The 17,101-nt window shown below is 45.3% G+C and overlaps 1 protein-coding gene across 1 annotated transcript in view; it reads right to left on the bottom strand.

Annotated features, from left to right (window-relative positions):
- The window catches only part of LOC142372539 (LIM homeobox transcription factor 1-beta.1-like), an 83,165-nt gene that overhangs the window by 7,120 nt on the left and 58,944 nt on the right, over positions 1–17,101 (bottom strand). The window contains exon 6 of the mRNA XM_075455469.1: positions 1,592–1,756. Coding sequence (XP_075311584.1) covers positions 1,592–1,756 — 165 coding nt within the window. The remainder of the gene's footprint in view (positions 1–1,591; positions 1,757–17,101) is intronic.

Below are 17,101 nucleotides of genomic sequence, written 5' to 3'. Positions count from 1 at the left end.
AGAAACCCAAACTATTTCTCAGTCTGACGACCTCATAACATCACTGGGGTCACACAGGTGTCCGTGTGTGTGTGTGTGTGTGTGTGTGTGTGCGTGTGTGTGTGTGTGTGTGCGTGTGTGTGTGTGTGTGTGTGTGTGTGTGTGTGTGTGTGTGTGCGTGTGTGTGTGTGTGTGTGCGTGCGTGCGTGCGGGTGCCATAGACTAATGCTGTATTCAATATAATGGATGTCTATGGGAGCCGTTTCTGTAATCTGCCATTGCAGAAAAACTAAAAAGCTGATAAAACTGATGTTGTAGCTCATCAATGACATATCCCAGACCTAATAATCCCCCATAGAATATTTCACTTTGCATTGCATATATTGAAAATACAGCAGTTTTTGTGTCTGTTTTTTAACAAAAATTGGTGTTTACCTCATATACACTGGTATTTAAAGGGTTAATTTTTTGAAAATAATTGAAAACTTGATGGTTATGATCAGAACTGAAGTGGAAGAAAAGATTTCTGAAAAAAAAAGTGGAAAAAAATATTAACATATGGTATTTTGGGGATCATTTTAGAAGGGGACAAAAATGGCCCTTTTCAGAAATTAAGGAGTTTTTTTTAAAATCAGGCATAACAAAAAAATTAAAAATCCCTAAAAATCAATGTTGTTGCTAATCATTGACATATCCCAGACCCTAATTATCCCTACTGAATAATTCCACTCTGCATTCCATATTTTGAAAATACTGGCACCTAAAGGCTTCAAAATTGGGCTAAAAAGTTCAAATTGGCATTTAAAGGGTTAATTTTTTTGAAAATAATTGAAAACTTGGTAGTTATGATCAGAACTGAAGTGGAATAAAAGATTTATGAAAAAAAAAGTGGAAAAAAATATTAATATATGATGTTTTTAGGTCATTTTAAAAGGGGACAAAAATGTCCCTTTTCAGAAATTAAGGAGTTTTTTTTTTACACAATGAAAAATTGCATTGTATATGATGTGTGTTTGAAATTCGAAAAAATAGTCAAAAATACACAACTGGACCAAATATGATGAGTATCACTATCTACAGTGTGAAATTAGAGGAGAAAGTTCACCCCAAGTGGACAAAAATGTCCCCAATCAGGGATTGGGGTTAAAGGCTAAAACACACACAAAACATTTTTTTTATATACAGCTATATAAATTCAGGCGTTAAGGGGTTAAATGGTCTTGCTCTTGTGTTTATTCCTTTATTTTCAATATCTGGACCTATTGTAGAGATACAACTGTCAGATGTACAAACTAGTTTCCAGAAAATTCCAGACAGTTTGAGAGAGGGTGGTTTGTGAGAGAAGTCAAAGAAGCCATCTATGTTAAACTAAAATGTTTATATATTGAAAATATACTGCTTGCAAATTCAGAACCATTTAAAGACCAGCTAACAGCTATACATCTGTTGGCATTATAGAGTACAGATGAACATTTTGACAAGTGTTCAGCGGTGGCACTCACTGAAGTCTCCAGCCACAGTCATGTGGGTGAAAATCAGAGGAATGCAGAATAACACCTAGAATAATGCCCACACTGCAAAACATGAAACAGTGGGTGCTGTGTATGCTAACCATATGGGTTCATGTGGTCACCAGGCATCTGTGGTGGGGTAAGGCCCTGCTGGAAGGGGTCTGTGTTGTAGCCACTGTACTTGATGGTCACCAACTGCTGCTGGCTTGAAGGTAGAGGCCCAGAGTAGGAGCTGAACAGGCCCTCCATACAACCAGACACCACCTCTGTAAGAATAAATGGAAAAAGTGAGAGCCTGTTTCATCCTGCACCTTCTGCATTTGTGAGGGCATCTTACAGATTCATTTACCCATCTTTACCAAACAGATATTAAACTTTTACATTTTAGCCATTTATCAGTGTTGGGCAGGAATCCATTACCTAAATAAATGTTAGTCATGCCAAATCTGACCAGTGATGACATGTTTAGCCGCATGTCCTCCTTCAATCGCTGGTTGTCTAGATGGTGTCCAGCAAACAACGTGGGCTACAGAGATAATTGGCAATCTGGAGAAAACCTGGTCTGATGAAGAGAGACGGCATCCATCCCACTTTGGATTTCTAAAAATATGGACGAATTTATTACTCATCCAAAAACATGACAACCCAGGGTTGAGGATGCAGAGTTGTAGTCTTACACACTTCTCTGCGGCTTCCCACCTGCTGCTAACCCCCCAATCAATTAACACAAAAGGAGCTAATCCTCTTGTGCAAAAAAAATTAAAACAAAAACTTTCACTGAACAAAAACATCAAACTATTAAATGTGATTTGCTGAATATTAGATCTCTCCTTTCCAAGTCTCTGTTAGTGAATGACTTGATTTGTGATCATCATATTTAAGGTAAACACAAGAAACTTCTGCTAAAGTAAAAACATGGACCAGACTCAGTGAATAATTCCATATAATCCCTATAATATAGATCAGTGAGCAATGCTGACCAACATCTCATTGGGGTCATCACGTGGGAACCTCCGTTCATCAGTGTTTCGTCTAGTTGGGCCCACGACACCTCCAGGAGACTAGACAATGATCACTGGCGTCCCAGAGTCACCCCCCTAATGCCAGCCAACACTGCCCCTAACACACAACAACCATCTTTTTTTTTTTCACAACCACAAGCTACCCCAGCCTCTCACCAACTGCACACCAGTCACAGCGGGGTGGGGGGGACAAAACCTGGTTCAGGTAGGGGGTAATGAAAGTATAGAGGGTGACCGAGGTGGCGGCAGGACAAGACACACAAGCAGATTCAGAAGATGAGCTCACCTAAACAGTCCTACAGTCACTAACGATGCCAGCAAAAACAAAGCCATACAGGCCAACTCACCTAAAATGGCCGTCTGGTTTCAAAAGGCTCACATGGGCCACAACCTCCACTTAAATATCTTGAACTTCTTCTTTGCTTTTTCAAGAGTCTGTTTACCCAAGTGCTCCCCCTGCTGGGCCCCCAGCTGCTATTGCTTCTTCTAATCCAAATCCACTGGCTGGACTTTACTGCCTCATCTGACACTTCCTTCACTATTTTCCTCACACTCTGTCCACTTACACCCAGCTCCCTCAACAATGAGACAACAGACTTTGCAACAAATTCTCTACATCCTACTTCCACTGGACAGATTCTAACTTTCCATCCTCGCTGCTCTGCTTCTGCCCCCAACTCCACACACCTAAGCTTTTTCCGTTCATATGCTTCTGCTACTAATTCCTCCCAAGGAACAGTCAGCTCTATGAAATAGACTCTCATTCTACTCCTAGACCACAAGACTATATCAGGCCTTAGGTTTGTAGAGGCTATTTCCTGGGGAACAACAAGCTTATTTCCTAAATCTACCTGTATCTCCCAATCACAAGCATCCTCCAAGCTGCCGTGCCTCCTTATCGTCTTTTTAACTTTCTCCCCCTCTTGAACAAACGGAATTGCCCTTCTCTTCACCTTAGACCTTCCTAAATGTACCTGCCTTTGTTTATCTTCTATACCTGCAGCTAAGCTTCTTAATACTTGGTCATGTCGCCATGTATACCGGCCTTGTGACAGACTAACCTTACAACCTGACAAAATATGCCTTAGAGTTGCAGTACTTGAACATAACGAACATAACGGGTCTCCATTTACCCAGAGTTTTAGGTTCTGGGGAGTTGGCAATACATAATTTGTTGCCCCTATCAAAAATCTAATACTCCTTTCGTCCATACTTCACAGCTCTTTCCAACTAAGCTTTTTCTTCTCTACACCTTCCCAATTCAACCACCGTCCCTGCTTAGCCTGAGCCACTGCCTTTGCACCCCTTAACATTTCCTCCTGTCTACGAACCTGCTCAACAACTAGCTTTCTCTTCTCCTTGGGACCTGCTCTACTCCACACTGGTTTGCCTGGGCCAAGCCCCAAGCCTCCCCGGCCTATTTGCACATTACCCACAATCTCTGCATGTGTAAGAGTTGCTTCTGCCTCCTGAGCTGCCATTCTTGGATTCTACTTCCTCCCCTTAGTTAGGTTTGGAACCACCTTATATGACTAATGCCCCTTTTCCACCGAACATTTTTGTACCAGTGCAGCTCTACACGGTCCCACTCTACCCTGATTGGGAGCTTTTCCACCGTGGGTTGAAGGTGGGACCCGTTACAATTTTTAGCCCCGGCTAGTACCTGTTTCAGAGGTGGGTCTAGTCGGTACTAGTCGGTGCTAAAACGTCACGTGTTCAGTGTTGTCCACTGATTGGTCAGGTGAAATTACGTCATACACGCAACGAAGCTCGGGGAGCTTTAAATAATCACCCGCCATGTATGAAAACACACCTGCGAGAGCAACAGAGAATAAACAGAATTGCAAATATGGGAGACCAGAGAAGGAAAGCCAACCCATGGACGATGAGCGAGGTGCAGACCTTTCTGTGTGTGGTGGCTGAGGACCGCATACACAGGCGCGAAACTACCAGGGTGGCACGGGGTGGCAGCCGCCACCCCACCTGCCACCCCAGTAAAAAAATACCAACTGATGATTTATTGGATAATTATTATTAATATCGTTTTAAGATCAAATTAAATGGAAAACAATCCGAAACGGTGTCAAACTGCAGAATGTTAAATTTGAAAAAGAAAAACGTTGGTCCACCCCCCTCCCCCCCATCACGAATGGTTGCATCCATATCGCAGAATCTCTTTGCCTTGACGTGGAGTCAGTGCGTACACAAGCTGTCAGCCTGTTCACAGGTGGGTAACATGCATCAATGTGTAATATGGTTTCGAAACGTTTTTAGTTCCTCATAGATGGAAGGCGCTGTACAAAATAAAAGTATTGTAACGACCCAGAATTAAGGTAAAAGCACACGGACTGGCTTGTTTCCTCCTCTCCCTGTCAATCACTGGACCGCAGGTCGTGATTGAAGGGAGAGGAGTGGGCGTGGGCCAGTCTGTGTGCAGGTCTGGTGCTCTCCTGGGGTTGGTTGTGGAGCAGGACTGAGAGTCACCTGTGTTCTTTGATTGTACTGCTAGTGTGAAACTTAATAAAGAGCAGTTCGGCAACCGCCGGTCTCAGAGCCTCCGTGAAGTCACTACAGTATTATTATTATTATTTTCAAGCCAGTTCGGGTCTCATTCATGAAACGGATTTGCACAAAAAAATCTCCAGATAACCGCTAGCTACGTTTTACCTCATGTCACGGTTAGCCACAAGATAGCTTTTCAAGCCAGTTCGGTAACTAGATAGCTGGCGCTACCTAACTGAAAAATGTTGATAACTAGCTAGCTACTGGCTAGCCTTTGACATATTGAACTGAAACCAATTGAAGTTGTGGCATTTCATATCATTGTTGTTCTATGAACCATTCTTAAAAGGTCTGCTAGTTGGCATTGGCTAGTATGCTAGTGGTGGCTAAGGCTAGCAGAATTTCTGTGTTTTTTGGAACCATACAGAGGAGTTTTTCAGCTCTTAAACTCATCAAAAATCACCTGCGTTCAACTATGTCAGAGAACAGACTCACAGGTTTAGCAATTCTCAGTATTGAGTCTAAACGTGCAAAAAATTTAGATTTGGATGAGTTTAGATTGGATAGTTTAGATTTAGATTGTTCTAGAATGCGCCGCTGAGGGTGGCAGCACGTTGGAGTAGCTCTGTACCTCAAATTGAGATTTTCTTTTTTTTCTAAATTTCACTCCTGTTTTTTCTTGGAAGAAATTGCATTTTTTGGACAACTGTTCCTTCCTGCCTTGGATGCTGTGCAGCTGGATTGATTTTTTCCCAATACTTTTGTATATTTTGCTCTTTTGTTATGATGCATAACCATAGCAACAGGGTGGTTTACAACAGGGAGCAGCTGATTAACATTGGAAAAGCAGAAATAATTCGACAACTGAAGCCAGAAATCCCACTGGAATTGAAAAGGAGGCGTCGTGGATGCAGAGCAGGAGCAAAGAGGAGAGAAAGAAAGAAGAAATTCAAACCATCTCTGCCATCCGTCATCATGGGCAATGTAAGATCGTTAACTAACAAGTTGGATGAACTTCTAGCCTTGACAAGGACTCAGCAAGAATATCGGGAATGTAGCATTATGTGTTTTACTGAGACATGGCTGCAGGATCATATCCCCGACTCCAGCGTCTCTCTGCCGGGCTTCCTGACTGTACGAACAGATCGAGATTTAAAGAGTAGCAGGAAAAGGAAAGGGGGTGGATTGGCAGTGCTTGTCAACAACAGATGGTGTCACCCAGGACATGTTACTGTGAAGAGTCGTCTCTGCAGTCCTGACATTGAACTATTGGCAGTAAGTTTTCGTCCATATTATTTGCCAAGAGAGTTCACCAGTGTTGTTTTGGTGGCTGTTTACATTCCACCCTCAGCTGTTGCCGACACTGCATGTGATGTCATCAGTTCCGTTGTTGCTAAGATACAAACACAACACCCCAATTCTTTTGTGGCAATATCTGGTGATTTTAATCATGCCTCACTCTCTGCTACACTGCCAACTTTTCAACAGTTTGTCAGCTGCTCTACCAGAGAAAACAAGACATTGGATTTGTTTTACACAAATGTCAAGGATTCATACATTTCCAAATCAAGACCTCCCCTGGGTAAATCAGATTACAACCTTGTTTTTCTCTGTTCAGCATATAACCCCCTTGTCCAGAGACTACCTGTCACAAAAAGGACTGTTAGTGTCACACCCATGGACTCACGTTTTTAGTTTCATGTTTTAGGTTATGTTTGTGTGTCACTCCATGTTTAGTTTTTGCCATTTTAGTTTCCCTGCACTCTGTTTATCAGTTTCACTCACTTCACCTGTGTTTTTCCCTCAGCTGCACTCACTCCCCAATCACTCTCACTCCCTATTTAGTTTACTGCCTCCCCTGTCAGTTTGCCGGATCTTTGTTTAATGTCAGTTTGTATACCCATGCCAGGATTCCTGCTTCCCATGATTACCACGTTTTCCAAGTTTTCCAAGCTTTCCAAGCGAAGTATTTATTTTTCCATGCCGTGTTGAGTTCCTTGTTTTTGTTTTCAACTACGTTTTTTCCGGCTCAGCCGTGTTTTATATTGATACTTTGTTTTTCTTAGTAATAAATCTACCTTTTTTGTAAGTCCGCATCCGTGTCCTCACTTCCACACCACCATCCTGACAGAAAGATCCGGCCACCAAATGGACGCGGCGGACTACTCAGCCTTCTGGGAGCTGGCTGGGAACCTCTGTTGCCTCTCATCGAGCTGCACCTCCTGGGAGAAACTGAACTCTGCCAATGACCTAATTGACTTTTTTGTACAAAAGCAGGTCCTCCAGCAGATGTCAGGAGTGACGCACATCTGGGCAGAGGTGAGGTGTGTACAGCGCGCTGCTATGCTGGATATCTTTGGCATGGAGCCACAGAAGGTAGCTGCGCTGTACACACCCTCCCTCACCACTCCAGCATCCCAGTCCAGGGTCCCAGCCGTTCCAGAGTTGGCCCCAGCCGTTCCAGAGTTGGCCCCAGCCGTTCCAGAGTTGGCCCCAGCCGTTCCAGAGTTGGCCCCAGCCGTTCCAGAGCTGGCCCCAGCCATAGAGGCTGCGGGGCCTGACCAAGAAGCCACAGAGGCCATAGGGCCTGACCAAGAGGCCGCAGGGCCTGACCAAGAGGCCACAGAGGCCATAGGGCCTGACCAAGAGGCCATAGGGCCTGACCAAGAGGCCATAGGGCCTGACCAAGAGGCCACAGGGCCTGACCAAGAAGCCACAGAGGCCATAGGGCCTGACCAAGAGGCCATAGGGCCTGACCAAGAAGCCACAGAGGCCATAGGGCCTGACCAAGAGGCCGCAGGGTCTGACCAAGAGGCCGCAGGGCCTGACCAAGAAGCCACAGAGGCCATAGGGCCTGACCAAGAGGCCGCAGAGGCCATAGGGCCTGACCAAGAAGCCACAGAGGCCACAGGGCCTGACCAAGAGGCCGCAGGGCCTGACCAAGAGGCCGCAGGGCCTGACCAAGAAGCCACAGAGGCCATAGGGCCTGACCAAGAGGCCGCAGGGCCTGACCAAGAAGCCACAGAGGCCATAGGGCCTGACCAAGAAGCCACAGAGGCCACAGGGCCTGACCAAGAGGCCGCAGGGCCTGACCAAGAGGCCGCAGGGCCTGACCAAGAAGCCACAGAGGCCATAGGGCCTGACCACGAGGCCGCAGGGCCTGACCAAGAAGCCACAGAGGCCATAGGGCCTGACCACGAGGCCGCAGGGCCTGACCAAGAAGCCACAGAGGCCATAGGGCCTGACCACAAGGCCGCAGGGCCTGACCACTAGGCCGCAGGGCCTGACCAAGAGGTCGCAGGGCCTGACCAAGAAGCCACAGAGGCCATAGGGCCTGACCACAAGGCCGCAGGGCCTGACCAAGAAGCCACAGAGGCCATAGGGCCTGACCAAGAGGCCGCAGGGCCTGACCAAGAGGCCGCAGGGCCTGACCAAGAAGCCACAGAGGCCATAGGGCCTGACCACGAGGCCGCAGGGCCTGACCACGAGGCCGCAGGGCCTGACCAAGAGGCCACAGAGAACGCAGGGCCTGACCACGAGGCCGCAGGGCCTGACCAAGAGGCCACAGAGGCCGAAGGGCCTGACCACGAGGCCGTAGGGCCTGACCACGAGGCCGCAGGGCCTGATCCCGACCAAGAGGCCTCTGGGCCTGACCCCGACCAAGAGGCCGCAGGGCCTGACCCCGACCAAGAGGCCGCAGGGCCTGACCCCGACCAAGAGGCCGCAGGGCCTGACCCTGAACCCGACCAGGAGGCCGCTGGGCCTGACCACAAGGCGGCAGGGCCCGACAAAGCCTCAGAGCCCATGGGGCCCCAGCCCATGGACTCACCTGTTCGAGCCCCTCCCTCCCACCCCCAGACTTTGGGGATGTCTGGGATCCATCCCTTGAAGGGGGGGCTCCCCCCCCGTCGGAGGTCCGGCCGACCGTGGGACGGTCCCCGGCTCCTCCCGCCACGCAGACGGAAGTCTGGGTGCCAACCAGACCACCGCCTGCTGCCACGTCATCGGGGGTCTGGGCGTCCGCCGGACCACCGCCTGCTGCCACGCCATCGGGGGTCTGGGCGTCCTCCAGACCACCGCCTGCTGCCGCAGCGCCAACGGAAGTCTGGGTGCCAACCGGACCACCGCCTGCTGCCACGCCATCGGGGGTCTGGGCGTCCTCCAGACCACCGCCTGCTGCCGCCGCGCCAACGGAAGTCTGGGTGCCAACCGGACCACCGCCTTCTGGCACGTCATCGGGGGTCCGGTTGGCACTCACTCCCCAATCACTCTCACTCCCTATTTAGTTTCCTGCCTCCCCTGTCAGTTTGCCGGATCTTTGTTTAATGTCAGTTTGTATACCCATGCCAGGATTCCTGCTTCCCATGATTACCACGTTTTCCAAGCTAAGTATTTATTTTTCCATGCCGTGTTGAGTTCCTTGTTTTTGTTTTCAACTACGTTTTTTCCGGCTCAGCCGTGTTTTATGTTGATACTTTGTTTTTCTTAGTAATAAATCTACCTTTTTTGTAAGTCCGCATCCGTGTCCTCCCTTCCACACCCCCATCCTGACAGTTAGAAAGTGGTCACAGGAAGCTGAAGAAGCCTTACAGGGTTGTTTTGATGCAACCGATTGGATTTCTCTTTGTAAGCCACATGGAGAGGACATTAATGCCATGACTGAGTGTGTGACTGACTATATAAACTTCTGTGTGGACAACACCATCCCCACCAGAACAGTGAGATGCTTCCCTAATAACAAACCCTGGATCACCAGTGAGCTAAAGGAACTATTGAACAATAAAAAAAGAGCCTTTAGGGAGCGAGACAGGGATTTACTGAGGAGTATACAGAAGCAGCTCAAAGTCAAGATCAGAGAGAGCAAGGAGGTGTATAGAAAGAAGCTTGAGAGTAAACTATAGAGGAACAATATCAGAGATGTGTGGTCAGGAATGAAGAAGATCACAGGCCTCAAACAGAGCGAGGATCGGATGGATGGAAGTCTGGACAGAGCAAATGAGCTGAACACATTCTTCAACAGGTTCAGTTCAGGAACAAGCTCACCATCCTCCCCTCCTGTTCCCAGCAGAGGTGGAAAGAGTACTGAAAATTTGTAATCAAGTAAAAGTATCTTTACTTTGCCTAAATTCTACTCAGAGTAAAAGTAAAATTACCCATCTCAAAATTTACTTGAGTAAAAGTACAAAATTACTTCATTTAAAATGTAATTTGAGTAAAAGTTACTTAATTACTTTCAGTTTCTTAATGCAAAAAAGGATGAGTTATGAATCAAATTCAGTACAAGTTATTTTAATCTATTTCGAGGTGTATTAAAGTGCACATCCACACTTGCAAAAGATCAACTGGGCTCAGGAACATACTTCCTCACAAGGACAGTCACAACTTGTACCATAATTATGGACAACCCTGAACATCCTCTCCATGAGACTGTTATCGGAAAACAGAGTCTCTTCAGTCAAAGGCTTCTTCAGTTTGGATGCAAAACGGACCGCTACAGGAAATCTTTCCTGCCCACAGCCATCAGCATCTATAATAACTCCTTGATTTAATTGAGCTACATCAACATTTAATTTCCCTCTGGGATAAATAAAGTATTTTTGAATTGAATTGATTAAGGTCCAAAGAATTTTCAGTCCTATTGTCCAATGGACAACACTATGATAAGAATAAAGAAATTTAAACTACAATCAAAGTATTAAAAAAACAAAATGCACACAACATTAAGTGCCCACAGGATACCCCAAATCAAACTAAAATGCCAAAGGATCCCACTATTCACAATAAAATGCCATAGGATCCCACATCTCAAAATAAAACAAAATGCTCACAGGATCCCACTATACAAAATACAGTGCCCACAGGATCCCACAAATCTGCCTATAATCTACAATTTTGGACCGGAAAAGCTCTTGTTCAATTTCAGCAGCAGCTGATTTTTGAAGTTTTTTGCTGTAAGTCTTGCTCTCTTTGCTGTGAAGAGCAACCCGGCTGAACTAAAAAGCCTCTCACAGGCAGCTGAGGCTGGAAGGCCTGTGTTGAGTTTCAGAGAAAGCTTCTTAATGTCTGGGAAGGAGTTCAGCAGGTCCATGCTCTCCGACACACAGGCAAGGTACCCCTCCAATTCCCCAGAACCCTCTGACCTGCGGGACTTCATTGTGGAATAACAATAAAAAATGTTTATGTTTTGATAAAATGCCGAGATCCAAATATCCAAATACTGACGTCGGAGCCCAGTCCACTGACTCGGTAGCCAACAACGCGCTGGGGCAGCCTTCAAAACAAAGCCCAAATGTAGCCCGTATTACATTACTGTTGATTGGCATTTAACAACATAATACTTTACTGCACTACTACAAAACAATTAGATTTGGCACATACCTTTGACGAAGTGGTCACCGCAGACACGAGCATTTGCAGATTCAGTTCCTCCAGTCTGTAAACATAGGTTAACTATCCACTTTTTACGGCGTTGTTCTGTGAGTTTTTTCCATTTCTCACCTCTATGGGCGATTACCTTAGGTACTCGATAGTAACCCTTTCCCTTCTCTCGGTTAGAGCGATTGCAACATCCAAAAACGGCACAAAACTGAGGCATTTTGGGCAAAAAAGTGGCAGACAAAACACAGTGTTGTCAATGGGACCCAGCTCCAGTTGCCCACCATTTAGGTTCGCGCGCTTAGAAAACACAGAAGTGACGTCAAGTGAAACCCAGCTATTGACTTTCAGTTCCGGGACAGCTGTTTAAATTTCCGCCCGCATTTAATTTTTCACCATAAATATTTGTTTTACTCAGTAACGTGAGGGGTTTCAAATGTAGCAAAGTAAAAGTACTTGGGTCAAAATGTACTTGAGTAAAAGTAAAAATTACACATTTCAAAAACTACTCAGAAAATGACAAATTACTCATAAAAAGTACTCAATTACAGTAACGCGAGTAAATGTAATTGGTTACTTTCCACCCCTGGTTCCCAGCCAAAGAGACATCCTACCCTCCTCTGACCCACAGCTTTCCTGTAACATCTCCACCTCCACCTCAGTCATGGATTCTTCTGCTTCCACTAGTTTGTCTTCAACCAAATCAGGAGATGCTGCTGTCCCCTTTGCCTCCCCCTCCCACTTATCTGTTTCTAGAAGTCAGGTGAAGAGGCAGTTGGAGAGACTGAACCGGAACAAGGCTGCAGGTCCAGATGGTGTCAGCCCCCGAGTCCTGAAGGCCTGTACAGAGCAGCTCTGTGGGATTCTGCAACACCTTTTCAACCTTAGCTTGACCCAAGAGAAGGTACCACTGTAGTGCTCATTTCAAGGGGTGTTGTTATTTCAAACGTGGATGTTGTCGATGTTGCTTTATCTGATCATTTCTGTGTTTTCTTCGACCTATCTGTTACACCCAAATCAGCAGCTGGGTCTGCAGTTGTTCGGGGAAGACTCATAAATGACAGAACAGGGACACAGTTTATGGAAATGATTAGGTTTGAGAACACCCTGTATTCTGATGTTGATGATCTGTTGAACTCTTACACATCAAGTCTCTTAAAGGGGAACTCCGGGGCATTTGAAGCGCATTTCCATTGCTAGAGGTTGTCAAATACTGACGGTAGGACACAGACCGGTGCAAATCGGCGCTCCCTGTGAAGCGATTGCGCTGTTTGCGCTGCCTGTCATGCTAACCAAATACGTGGTGGCTAAGGGGCAAGAGCTAAACCTTCCACGTAAAACAACAACTTCCACACTGCAGAAACGTCACACCACTTTATAAACCATCCGACAATAAAGTCACAAGCCTTACCATCAAAACCATATGCATGGTTCTCCTATTACTGGCATGGGGACGTTACAAAACAACTTTATAAACAGCATGTCACTTACCTCTTGTCGGTAGGCACGCGCATGTGAAAGCCCAAAAGAGTCAATGGACGATAATCCCATATACAAAACAATTATCTTCTCTAGAAAAACTGCGTTCAAGTATTTAAAACATTACAACAATACATGCCCAGTAAAATTGGCTGCAGAGTTTTGAACCAGTTGAAACTTATGAAGGGATTTGTGAGGGACACCGAAAAGGAGTGAGTTGCAATAATCTATGCGGGAGGTGACGAGGCTGTGGACCAGGATAGCAGTGGTGTGAGGAGTGAGAGAGGGGCGGAGACGATTAATGTTACGTAGATGAAAATATGCAGACCGGGTAATGTTATTGATGTGGAAGTGGAAAGAAAGTGTGCTGTCGAGGATGACACCCAGACTCTTAACCTGAGGGGAGGGGGACACGGCGGAGCTGTCTATGGTGAGGGAAAAACTGTCAACTTTGGAAAGGGTGGATTTGGTGCCAACAAGGAGGAGTTCCGTTTTATCACTGTTGAGTTTAAGGAAGTTTGCAGTGAACCAGGATTTAATCTCAGAGAGGCAGTGGGTGAGGGAGGAGGGAGGGAGACTGGCGTCAGGTTTACTGGACAGATAGAGCTGGGTGTCATCCGCGAAGCAGTGGAAATGTATACCAAATTTTCGAAAAATATTGCCAAGTGGGAGGAGGTAGATGATGAAGAGGAGGGGCCCCAGGACGGAGCCCTGGGGAACACCTGAAGTGACAGGGGAGGGCTGAGAGGAGAAGGACTTGAGCTGTATGAACTGAGTGTGGCCTGTGAGGTAGGAGTGAAACCAGTGCAGGGGGGTGCTGGTGATGCCTAAGGAGGAGAGTCTATTGAGGAGGATGGGGTGAGAAATGGTGTCAAAAGCTGCACTTAGATCGAGGAGGATGAGAATGGAGATGAGACCGGAGTCAGCTGCCATGAGGAGGTCGTTGGTGATCTTGATAAGGGCTGTTTCTGTGCTGTGGCATGGACGAAAACCAGACTGGAATTGTTCATAAAGGCTGTACTTGGTGAGATGGGAGTGAAGTTGGGAAGCAACATTTTTTTCCAGGATTTTGGAGATGAAAGGAAGGTGAGAAATGGGGCGGAGGTTATTAAAATCGTTGGGGTCTGAACCAGGTTTTTTCAAGAAGGGACTGACAGCTGAAGACTTGAAGAGAGCGGGAACAATTCCAGTGGACAGTGAGGAATGGATTCAATTCAATTCAATTCAATTCATTTTTATTTATATAGCGCCAAATACAACAAATGTCATCTCAAGGCACTTAGACAGTAAGTCCAATTCAAGCCAATTGGAATTCAATTAATTAATAATAATCATAATTCATAAAATAATCCAATTCGTTCATATAGAGCCAATTCAAAAACAATTTCCTAGCTAAGAAAACCAACAGATTGCACTGAAAACTTTTTGTTTTTCGGTCCAATCTCCCGGCCTGAGCATGCCTGAGGCGACTGTGGAGAGAAACGACTCCCTTTTAACAGGAAGAAACCTCTGGCAGAACCAGGCTCAGGAAGGGTGGCCATCCGCCTCGACCAGCTGGGGTTTGGGAAGACAGAAAGGGGGGGGGGGGGGGGCAGGGGGCCACCGCGGCGGCGGCACTGTAACACCATTCAAAGGATATCTGTTGGAACAGGGAAACACGAGTTAATGACCATAATAATATCACATATACATAGAGTAAAGAGAGTAAAGTGAGGAAAGGTGTGTCAGATGAGGCCCCCCAGCAGTCTAGGCCTATAGCAGCTTAACTATGGGATGTTTCAGGATCACCTGAGCCATCCCTAACTATAAGCTTTATAAAAAAGGAAAGTTTTAAGCCTGGTCTTAAAAGTGGAAAGGGTGTCTGCTTCCCGGACATTTACTGGCAGCTTATTCCACAAGAGAGGGGCCTGATAACTGAAGGCTCTGCCTCCCATTCTACTTTTAGAAACTCTGGGAACCTCAAGTAAACCTGCAGTTTGGGAACGAAGTGCTCTGTTAGGAAAATATCTTACAATGAGATCTTTAAGATATGATGGAGCTCGGTCATTAAGAGCTTTATATGTAAGGAGAAGAATCTTAAATTCTATTCTGAATTTAACAGGGAGCCAATGAAGAGAAGCTAAAACTGGAGAAATATGATCTCTCCTGTTAGTTCTCATCAGAACTCTGGCTGCAGCATTTTGGATCAGCTGGAGGCTTTTCAGAGAATATGTGGGACAGCCCAATAATAAAGAATTACAGTAGTCCAATCTTGAAGTAACAAATGCATGGACTAGTTTTTCTGCATCACTCTGAGACAAGATGTTCCTGATTTTAACAATATTACGAAGGTGAAAGAAGGCAGTCCTAGAAACCTGTTTTATATGCGAGTCAAATGATAAGTTCTGGTCAAAAATAACTCCAAGGTTCCTCACTGTAGAACTAGAAGCCAAGGAAATACCATCTAGAGTAACTATATAGCTAGACAATTTCTCCCTGAAACGCTCTGGTCCAAAGATAACGACTTCAGTTTTGTCTGAATTTAGAAGCAGACAGTTCTGAGTCATCCAGGTCTTTATGTCTTTAAGACATGCTTGTAGTCTGACCAACCTATTGGGTTCATCTGGTTTTATAGATAAGTACAGCTGAGTATCATCAGCATAGCAATGGAAATTTATGCCATGCTGTCTAATAATGTTACCCAATGGAAGCATGTATAAAGTGAAAAGAATCGGTCCAAGCACAGAACCCTGAGGAACTCCATGACTTACTCTGGTGTGTGAGGAAGATTCTTCATTTACAAGAACAAACTGAAATCTATCAGATAAATATGACTTAAACCAGCCTAATGCAGTTCCTTTAATCCCAATAACATGTTCAAGTCTGTGTAATAAGATACTGTGATCGACCGTATCAAATGCAGCACTGAGATCCAACAGGACAAGCACAGACACAAGTCCGCTATCAGAGGCTAAGAGGAGATCATTGGTAACTTTCAGCAGTGCAGTTTCTGTGCTATGATGCACTCTGAATCCTGACTGAAACTCTTCAAACAGATTATTTCTGTGTAAGTGATCACAAAGCTGAGCTGCAACTATTTTTTCAAAAACTTTAGACATAAAAGGGAGATTGGATATAGGTCTATAATGAGCCAACACTTCTGAATCAAGAGTAGGTTTTTTAAGTAAAGGTTTAATTACAGCAACCTTAAAAGTCTGAGGTACATATCCTGTCAACAAAGAAAAATTGATCAAATCCAATATGGAAGTGTCAATTAAGGGGAAAACCTCCTTGAACAGTCTGGTTGGGATTGGGTCTAAAACACAAGTTGATGGTTTAGAAGAGACTATTGCTGTTGTTAGTTCAGAGAGAGCAACTGGACAGAAGCCGTCTAAATATAAATCAGGTTCTAAAGATACTTCTAAAGCTGCTGTACTTGATGATACATCAGTGATAATAGTGGGAAGGACTCCATCAATCTTCTCTCTGATAGAAACAATTTTATTAATAAAGAAGCTCATGAAATCATCACTGCTGAGAGTTAAAGGAATAACTGGCTCAGCAGAGCTCGGACTCTTAGTCAGACTTTGCGTGGGAAAAACTGAGAATCAGATATTCAAAAGAGCTCAAACTAATCTTGGGTCTGGGACTGATGAGTAACCCTGATCTGAAAATAGCTGCCACTCCTCCTCCTCTGCCTGTGGTTCGAGGAACGTGAACATTTAAACAGTCAGAGGGAGTTGCTTCATTAATGCTAACATGATCCTCCTGCTGCAGCCAGGTTTCTGTAAGACAAAATATATCAATATGATGATCACAAATCAACTCATTCACTAACAGAGACTTCGAAAGGAGAGATCTGATATTCAGCAAACCACATTTAATAGTTTGATGTTTTTGTTCAGTTAAAGTTTTTGTTTTAATAATTTCTTTTTGCACAAGAGGATTTGCTCCTTTTGTGTTAATCGATTGGGTGGGTAGCAGCAGGTGGGAAGCTGCAGAGAAGTGTGTAAGACTACAACTCTGCATCCTGGTCTGAACCCTGGGTTGTCATGTTTTAGGGTGGCAAATAAATTCATCCATATTTCTAGAAATGAGAGCTGCTCCTTCCAAAGTGGGATGGATGCCGTCTCTCCTCATCAGACCAGGTTTTCTCCAGAAAGATTGCCAATTATCTCTGTAGCCCACGTTGTTTGCTGGACACCATCTAGACAACCAGCGATTGTAGGACGACATGCGGCTAAACATGTCATC

This window comes from Odontesthes bonariensis, chromosome 22 (assembly GCF_027942865.1).
Source record: "Odontesthes bonariensis isolate fOdoBon6 chromosome 22, fOdoBon6.hap1, whole genome shotgun sequence".
Taxonomy (NCBI): Eukaryota; Metazoa; Chordata; class Actinopteri; order Atheriniformes; family Atherinopsidae; genus Odontesthes; species Odontesthes bonariensis.
The sequence above is the reverse complement of the archived record's forward strand: the minus strand, read 5'-3'. Positions and strand labels throughout refer to the sequence as shown.